Source organism: Aquarana catesbeiana, linkage group LG03 (assembly GCF_042186555.1).
Source record: "Aquarana catesbeiana isolate 2022-GZ linkage group LG03, ASM4218655v1, whole genome shotgun sequence".
NCBI classification, from domain to species: Eukaryota; Metazoa; Chordata; class Amphibia; order Anura; family Ranidae; genus Aquarana; species Aquarana catesbeiana.
Genome location: NC_133326.1, coordinates 606447713 through 606457716, shown reverse-complemented (window position 1 = coordinate 606457716; position 10004 = coordinate 606447713). Strand labels below are relative to the sequence as shown.

Here is a 10004-nt window from a genome sequence, read left to right as displayed (position 1 = left end):
CAATGAGAAGCTCAGTGTGCTGTTGTTTTTCCTCCCCTAGCTCCTATGAAGCTCAGAACTGAGGGAATGAACTGAGGGAATGTGATCACTTATATAAAAAGGGAACAAAAATGTATTTCTAATGTTTTTTCTATACCTGTACACAAATGTTTTGCCTTTAATTTTAATTTTAAACTGAATGGGCTGTTTTACAAGACGATCGCTTAAAATCACTTTAATGGACCTAAAGGGGAGGAAATAAAGAACTTTATTGTTACATACAAATCATCAATGACAGAGCAGCTTGTCCTGAGCAATGGTGTAGAAGAAATCTTAGTGATGGGATGTGATTGATCAGACTTGTGTGGTGGTGGAAGGGTTAAGCGGTGCAGCCCCCCCCCCCCCTCCGGCAGCCCAGGGGTTAATGTTGGCCCCATTCCCTCAATTGTCCATTGAGCAGTTCTTTTTAAAGAAGTGTCAGTTTTCATGTGGAGACTCCGCCCCCCTGGATCCTGGCTGGGGACCGAGCTCCTCCAAGTCCACATTACACACAGAGCCCAGGGAAGGGAGACAAGGATCTTCAGTCCCGAGACACAGAGGAGGAGGAGGAGGAGGAGGAGGAGATCCAGGACGGAGGAGTCCCCCCCTGATCCCAGTCCCCCCCCCCACCATCCCCCTCCCTGGAAATCTCTGCCGAGTCTCCGGATCTCCCCGGGATCTGATCGCCGGGATCTGCAACTTTCAAGGAACTTCCCATCCCCCTCCATGGACCGGGAGTGAGGCGGAGTGCTGGTCCTGTATGGACCGGGACTGATCGGACATACAAAGGAGGAGGAGGGGGGATCATTCCTAAGGACTGTGCAGGAAGTTCTGTACGGGGAGGAGGAGGAGGAGGAGGACCGGGCTGTACATTGTAGTGGGGGGGGGATGGGGGCACAGGCCGTGCGGTGGGGGGGCTGATCGCAGCGGGGGGAACTTTTCTACAACTTGGCGGACTATGAGCCTGTCCTAGTACCGGGGGGATCGGCTGTACATCGGATCGTCTGTTGTGTTCCGGGCGGAGGGCTGTGATTGGTGGGGGGGTCACCATGCCTCAGCTGAACAGCGGCGGGGGGGACGAGCTGGGGGCCAATGATGAGCTGATCCGATTCAAGGACGAGGGAGAGCAGGAGGACAAGAGCCCCGGGGAGGGATCGGCCGAGGGGGATCTGGCCGATGTCAAGTCATCGCTGGTCAATGAGACCGAGAACCACAGCAGTGACTCCGACTCCGAGGTGAGACCCCCCTACATTGTATGTGTGAGTTCTGTATAGGAGGGAGGATCTACAGCACCCCTCCATTATATGTACCCCTGTGTGATCTACACCCCCCCCCAATTGTATGTATGAGTTCTGTACAGGAAGGGGGATCTACAGCACCCCTCCATTATGTGTGATCTACAACACCCCCCAATTGTATGTGTGAGTTCTGTATATGAAGGGATCTACAGCACCCCTCCATTATGTGTACCCCTGTGTGATCTACAACACCCCCCCAATTGTATGTATGAGTTCTGTATATGAAGGGATCTACAGCACCCCTCCATTATGTGTACCCTTGTGTGATCTACACCCCCCCCCCAATTGTATGTATGAGTTCTGTACAGGAAGGGGGATCTACAGCACCCCTCCATTATATGTACCCCTGTGTGATCTACACCCCCCATTGTATGTATGAGTTCTGTACAGGAAGGGGGATCTACAGCACCCCTCCATTATGTGTGATCTACAACACCCCCCCAATTGTATGTGTGAGTTCTGTATAGGACGGAGGATCTACAGCACCCCTCCATTATATGTACCCCTGTGTGATCTACAACACCCCCCTAATATTGTACCCTCCTATATATTGTATGAGTTCTGTAAGTCCTATTATTAGTATAGTGATGGGGATCTATAGCACCCCTCCATTCTATGTATCCCTGTGTGATCTACAACACTCCTCTGGTATATATCCCTGTTATAGAATGTGTGATCTACAGCACCCAGACTGTGTGCACCCCTTGTATGATCTACAACTCGCCCATTCTATGTGATCTAGAGCACCCCCTGTACCTTGCACCGCCTGTGTGATCTAGAGTGCCCTCTGTGTGATCTACAACTCACCCAATCTATGTGATCTAGAGTGCCCCACCGTTCTGTGTGCCCCCCTCTGTAATCTACAGTACCCCCCCCTCCCATATATGTACCCCCTGTCATGTGCAGCAACCAGTTTTTGTGTACAGCTCCCTAATTCTGTGTATCCCAGTCTAATCTGCCGCTCACCTATTCTATGTACCCCAATGTGTCAAGTGCAGCTCTCCCATTCTATTGACCCCTGTGTGATCTACAACGCCTCCAATATATGTACCCCACTTTAATGTACAGCACACCTTTTATCTATATTCCCCAATGTGATCTGCAGCCCCCAAAATCTGTACACAGCGCTCCAGTTTGTAGCGCCCCGATTCTATGTCCCCCCCCCCCAGTGTACTGTGCGTCTTTCATGTACCCCAATGTGATGTGCAGAACCCCAATTCTGTGTACATGATTCTATGTACCTTTTTGTGATGTAAAACTCTTCTGATTCTATGTACCCCTGGCTCAGGGTGATAAGCAGGACAACCGAGTTCTGTGTACCTTGTACAAAGTGCTATTGATCTGTGTACCCCAATTTATTGGAGCCTGGTGTGGCCCCCTTATTCTATGTACCCCCAGGGTGATGTGTGGAATTTCCTGTAGCCCATTGGTATGTGTGGTACCCCGGTTTTCTATAGCCCTGTATATACTGTGTAGCTCCTCTTAATATATGGTCTATATCTTCTCCAGCTACTTCTATTCTGACTGCATACTTATGACCGCAGTGTAAGATCTGCAGTAGGTCCGGTATGTGACGTCTGTCAGTCCCCATTCCATCCACATAGATGTAAGGGTCCCCATTATATGAACCCCAGTATGTCAGAGCTCCGCACCATACAAATCTTCTACAGCTTGCACACTGATATGAAATCTCATATATGATCTGCAGAACCCCCAATATTGCCCCCCATGGACTTCTCTCATCCTTTTAATGACCTGACCATGTATTCCTGGATTGTACAGCACCCCCCCATGTGTTCCCAATCCTCCATACAAGGGGGCCCAGGGCATGGTACAGGCTCCTGTAGTGAGCTCTTCTGCCCAGTAAAAAGCCATACTAACCACTCTACAACCAAGTCTTCACCCGTGCACACAGCGTGGCCCCGACTCTTCACCCGTGCACACAGCGTGGCCCCGACTCTTCACCCGTGCACACAGCGTGGCCCCGACTCTTCACCCGTGCACACAGCGTGGCCCCGACTCTTCACCCGTGCACACAGCGTGGCCCCGACTCTTCACCCGTGCACACAGCGTGGCCCCGACTCTTCACCCGTGCACACAGCGTGGCCCCGACTCTTCACCCGTGCACACAGCGTGGCCCCGACTCTTCACCCGTGCACTCAGCGTGGCCCCGACTCTTCACCCGTGCACTCAGCGTGGCCCCGACTCTTCACCCGTGCACTCAGCGTGGCCCCGACTCTTCACCCGTGCACACAACTTGGCACCAAGTTTCCCTTCTCTGAATCCTAAAGCAGGACAATGATCGTTGTTGAGTGTCTGTTCTCACCAAACTTTGATTTTTCAGGTGGAGAGGCGCCCCCCTCCCAGAGAAAGCTTCGAGAAGCCCCGGGATTACCTGTCAGAAGGTAAGTCGCCCTACACCCACATCCTCATCCATTCAGATCTCTACCATAGAACAAGATGGAGGGGTTATGCAGTATAACAGAACTGCTACATTGTTGGGGTCACCCGAACAAAAATGGATTGCAAGCTCTTAAAGCTAGTCTCAGAAGTGTCTAGATTTAAGATTTTTATACAATTTACTTGGATTTCCTTCCCCTAATTCTAGAACTTTGTTGTATGTGAAGTGTACAATATAGTTCTAGACGCATCATTTATAATTATGCAATGGTAATAAGCCTCTGACTCACGCATTGGAATTCAGTAAATGTTTTCACACTGTAACTGTATAAAGGAATGGGCAATATGCCCGAACTGAAATCAACCAATCAGAACGTCTCTTGTACTGCTTGGGCTGCAGTAAATGGCTACAATGGGAATCTTGCTTTGGGCTCCTTTTTGTTGTACCCATCATAAACTTTTAAAGCTGTCAGTTAAACCTTCTCTGAATCAAAGAATGAAATTGAATGGATTGCAGCTTGCCTGTTCTCCGATGTGGTGGCTGAATTTTTTTTTTTTTTTTTTTTTTTTTTTTTTTCTGGGTGGTCCTGCAAGCAACACACTTCCTATGCTATGGTGACAACTGTACTGTATTTAGGAGGAGCCGTGTTGTCATCCTAGGATTAAGACTATAGAACACCTCCCCTTCTCATAACATTGGGGAAGTGTTTTGTAGTCAATGACAGCTGTGAACAATGCTAAATAACTGTCTGTAGAGAGAACAGGACGGTATCTGCTCACAAGATTGCTGGCTGAATGGCTTCATTTATTTTATTTATTTTTATTTTTTTATTTTTTTTTTTTGTCAAACAGATCTAACCAAATGCTTTCAGCTGTATATTTAACAGGCCAAAAGAGAGCAAATATGAGACCATTATTTTTTAGTTTGCATACACTTTAAGGGTTAACTAGGAATTGCGCTTATCTGTTTTTTTTTTTTTTTTTTTTTTTTTTTTTTTTTTTACTAGAGTTTGGAAATGCTGTTTGTCAGATTAGAGCATAATAATAAGATTTCAGAAGTTGCATTTTTGGAAATGTTTTAGCACATGCAGACATTTGTCTTTTTTTTAGTTCCTCTATCTCACGTTTTACAGTTGGGCTTTACATAAATGCATGTCATGTAATTCTATAAATGGCTTGTTTTTTCCCAAAAGTGGCAGATAACTTTCATATTCATAATAAAAATATTTAATTTTAGTGTGACTTTGTCAGATAATCTTGGGACCCATTCACACCATATGCGTTGGTCTGCGCTGGAAGCCCTCTCCAATGCAGTCTAATGCATTGACAAGGCGATCTGCCTCCAGATCTGTGTTCAGATCACACCACTGCGCTGCAGCAATGTGTGCCGAAAAGTAGGATTTGCTAACTTTTTTTTTTTTTTGTGCAACATGTTGTGATGTAATACGTTGCATCGCGACCCACTGTGATGACTATTAAAATGTCAAAGTGACATTTTATAAAGTTGCAAAAAAGAAAAATGAAAGTTAACGGTGCATTGCAGAACGCAGCCTCTGGTGTGAATGGCCCTTGATGTATGTTCCTGGATTCCCATGCTGCCTCTGGTTGGTTGTCAAAGCCTTGGTTTTGATCCAAGTTTTATTAGTTGTAGTTCTTTATTTACTGGATGAAATCCTAATGCTGGTCATACATTATAGAAATTTCTTCAGTTCCCTTTAGCTTTACCTTAATCTATGTAGTGCAAGGGCCCGCCTGATTGCATACAAATTGACAGTGTTTAGGTTTGACCTTCTATTATATGGCTTTGGAAAATCTAAAGAAAAATTTGTATAAGCTATGGCTAGCTGCGCGTGTGCGCGTGTGTGTGTGGGTGTGTGGGGTTTTTATTTTCCCCTCTGTTCTGTATTGTGTTATTTACTTTCTAGTGCAGCCAAACTGACCGTTTTCTAGAGGTCTGTAGGCTTTGCTCTTGTTGGAGCAGCCGTGTTGCCGGCACTTGCGCACAGTTTAGTGGATGAGCGTAGTGTGTGTGCTCAGTTTAGAAATGGCCAAGTCTTGCTTTCGCTGTTCAGCAAAACAATGTATAATTGTCAATGTAACTGTAATGCTACTTAATCTGTAAGTATATATGCAAGTCTTCCAGTTTCTCGTTCTATGGTAAGATTAATGTATCCATGTTTCACGAGGGTGTAACGCAGCGCTGGGTGAGTCAGTGCTTTGGCATGCGTCTCCTTCTAGTGGGGCCTTTTAAACCAGGAGCTGTGTGTGTTTTTTTTTTTTTTTTTTTTTCTTGTTGTTGGGGATGAGGCCATTCTGGAATGAATGACTTTGAGTTATCTTGGTGGGAAAAGATAATCAGCTGGACAGTTGTAGTAGGACTTGGGCACATGCAGGTTTGTAATTTATATATGTTGTGGAACTGACAGCTGTGGCCAGTCATTTCCTGGTCAACTGAGCACACGCTCAATTTTTTTTTCCCGGGAGATGAGAATGTTTTATGCACTGGTCCTTACCTTTAAATTATTTACCCAGTTCCTTGCAAACCACTGCATCGAAGTGCGCCTGTCCATTGGATCTGCTTTATTTTCTAATCATTGTAACCACTTCCACAACCTAATATACTGTATCTGAATTTCCTTCTCTGGAGCTTGTAGGTACAACACAGCCTTTGATGGCCCTCTGCTGGGGTCACCTCTTCTGTAAAGAACATGTTCTTGTACTGACCCTAATGCAGGGGTAAACAAATGATTATTGAATTTAGAAGCCAGTCTGTCCAATCCAGGAACGTGTGTCACATTTGGCACCTTCTGTAATTTTAAGGAGCATTGGCTACTTGGCTCCTGGGATTTATCCAGCCCTGCCATAGCAGGTCTAAAGTGGGGTACACACTATGTGAAAATCCGGAGGAAAAACCCATACGAGGAATGGTCTGTATGAATCGGATGTCAAAAGTTGTGTACGCTCTATGGAAATCTGACTTTCGAGAGGGTCAAACCCCAAAAAAAAAAAATTCTCATATGTAAACAGAATAAACTATTTTTTTTGTGTGGTGGTGTGTGTTTTGCAATATGAGGGCAGACAGAACAGTTACAATACAATTTAATACAGGAGGAATCGGAGGGCCCTGCTCGTTGGAGCTTACAATCTAAGAGGAAGGGTCAAATGATACAAAAGATGTCTAGATAGTCGGACGGAGTGAGGTAGGGAGTTCCATTAGATGGGAGAGGCTCGGGAAAAGTCCTGGAGGTGAGCTTGGGAGGAGATGACGCGGGAGCTAGAGAACAGGAGTTCTTGGGAGGAACGAAGAGAATGATTTGGTTGGTATTTCGAGACTAGGTTAGTAATGGAGCTGAGTCTGAGTTGCGGATGGATCCGAGTTGATGGCTTTGTAAGTTGTTAGTATTTTGAATTTGTTGGGTGAGGGGAAGCCAATGGTAAGGATGAGTCTGGCAGCAGCATTCGTGATGGACTGAAGGGGGTGGGGGGGATAGCCTATGTAGAGGTATGCCAATGAGGGAGTTGCAGTAGTTGAGGCAAGAGATGACCAGAGAGTGAAAGCCTAGTACACCCGATCAGAAAAATACTCATCTGAAATTATCCGAAGGGGACAAACACAAAGGTTTCTCGTACAATTTTCATTTAATCAGTACAGTTTCGTACAAAAATACAATACAAAGCAGTACATTACATGAATTTTTATTCTGGCATATGAGAATTTTCGTAACCTCTTAATTTTCGATATGGAGGCAAGCATGCAAAAAATGGATGATCATTCATCATAATCTCAGGCTTTAGAAGCTTAGTGGTGTCATAGGGTTAGGATGGGGGTATATTTTGGAGATGTTGAGGCAGCAAGCTTTGGACAGTGATCGTATGTGGGGCTGAAAGGATAGGTCACATTTGGTACCATGCTCTGCTTCAACCTGCTGTGAAATATCGAGGAAAAACGGACGATTGTTCATCTGATTTTCTTAGTGTAAACTGGGCTTTAGAATATTGTGACACATGTGGGATTGTGTTTTTGACAAAAAAAAATTGAAATGATCCTCTCAATAACCCTACAGAAAGCCTCCACATTGCTTCTGCCACCTACGGTGCTTAATGGTGAATCTAGTCCTGATTTGCACCTCCTTTTGTATATGACTTTTAATGTTTACTCTTTAAAGTGGAAGAAAAGGCTTATCAATCGACTTTAAAATATTGTCTCTCCCATTTGCTCTGCATACATTTTTAGCCTAAATCATTATATAAAAACCTCCACTGAATTACTTAGATCAGTGGCGTCACACAGACGTCCATAGCTCTAGGTGTTGGCAATTGAGAGCGTTCATGGCCACCAGCTGCACATTGACACCAAGGAGCTGGAGCCTTGTGGTCAAATGACTGCATACAATAAAGGTTGATTAAAGGGATTTCCATTGCTAAATTGTATGCAAGACAACATTTTTAAAGTTGGTTTATTGTGTAGCTGTTCCTTTTTTATTTTAAATCAGAGCTAAACTATCGCAAAAGAATTCTAGTTTTGTAGAGCACTATAAGGGAAGACAGGAATGCATTATATTTGTTATACAGTATTCCCTTTTTTATGCTGTATACTTTTTTTTTTTTTTTTTTTTTCTTCTCTCCTTGTGCCATTTCACATCTTGTAGGCTCTGTCTGTTCTTCTTCTTGTGGCCATGGGTGCAATCCATTATGGGGGTATGAATGGCCATTTACTTTGACTATGGCAGAATCTGTCAGCTCTCTATACTTTGCTGTTGTAATCCCAGCACAGGAGTGTGTAGTAAAGGGGTGACAACCCTGCAGCTCAACTGAATAAGCCTTGTCACTGTAGGAAAGGGAAAGCTTGTGGATAAACCTGGCTTGTATGGTTTAATTTAAAAACAAGGTTTCATTTTTTGACATTACAGAAACAATTGAAACATATTTGGTTTGTTTTTATTTCAGTCGGTAATGATTTTGATGTACAGAGCTGCATCTTGTATTGATGATTAGAACCGTGATATTGTCAGTTGAAGATACTTACTTGTGTTTTTTTTTTTTTTTTTTTTTTTTTTTTTTTAATTCCTAATGCAGCATTTAGGAGGCAGCCAGATGCATCTTTCTTCAAAAGTCCTCCTTATGCGGGCTACCCCTTCTTGATGATCCCTGACCTCGGAGGCCACTACTTGCCCAATGGTGCCCTCTCACCCAGTGCCCGCACGGTAAGAACTGTCTGAGTCTTGTGACATTTGGAGTCTTTGTATGCATCTGTATAGATAAATGTATAACTATTCCCTTAATACATTTGGATCTGAATCATAACAGCTGGAGGAAAACAGTCTGGCATGGGTATATTCGCAATTTACTCTTCAGCTGTCAGTTCTCTAGTGTAGGTTAGGAAATAAAACACCTTATGGCAAAAGTTCTGTTTTCTTTGGCTGAGTCTTAATGTAATTTTTACATCACTTGTGTTATTATGCACCTTGGATCATCGTATATATTCAACTGGGCTTGTATAGGAGTCGCACATCATTATTAAGGCACAAATGCTTTGTTTGAGACACTGCCTTAAAGGTCAGACACTCCCCACTTGGTATTGTTTTAGGAATTCTGGGAACAAATTTTTCCACCAAACTCTTTAGCATAAATGTCATATCTAGCCCATAGGTTGGTTACCCCATTCAAAGAACCTGGTCATAAAAAAACGTCCTCTGGGGTCAATCCTGACACCCAAAGCTTCAAGCTGGTCATACATGGCTCAAAATGCAGCCGGTTCAGCAGGCCCACCAACCGAATATTGTTCCATGTATGGGCAGGAAGGTTCTACAGAAGTTGACCTACCGATCGGGTTCTGTGAAACCGGTGTACCGGATTTTCCTCGCTCAATCCGTGCTATAGGCAGCATTGTTTTCTAGCAGCAGGAAAGACTTTCAGCTGTCAGAATACAATAGCTCAGTGAGGACAATTCTCCCATCCACCTCGAATGTGTGGATTAGGAAATGGGGGAGACCTACCTGAATGGACATAGACTTGTCTATGGGCTGCTTTAGTTTTCCCCTAAGATGAATTCAGATTGCAGCTTCCGGCTATATTTGATCCTCACATCTTTCATTTGGTCACTATGGACAACGCTATCTCTTGTGTGTGCATCAGCCTAAAACTGGACCAGATATGGTGGATGTTGCCCTTTAACCGAGGCTCCCATGCAGTGCTGGAGGCCAGAATCTTGGAAGCGTAGCCACTGAACATTATGATGCAGAGGGGTGCCCTTCTGCATTTTTATCCCTGCTTTCAAAAGCTGGGCAA

General features: G+C 44.5%; 1 protein-coding gene across 1 annotated transcript in view; it reads left to right on the top strand.

Annotated features, from left to right (window-relative positions):
* Positions 1-911: 911 nt before the first annotated feature.
* Positions 912-10004, top strand: part of TCF7L1 (transcription factor 7 like 1) — a gene marked incomplete at its 3' end in the record, with an annotated part of 74201 nt that continues 65108 nt past the window's right edge. The window contains 3 exon segments of the mRNA XM_073622198.1: positions 912-1253; positions 3661-3721; positions 8793-8920. Coding sequence (XP_073478299.1) covers positions 1068-1253; positions 3661-3721; positions 8793-8920 — 375 coding nt within the window.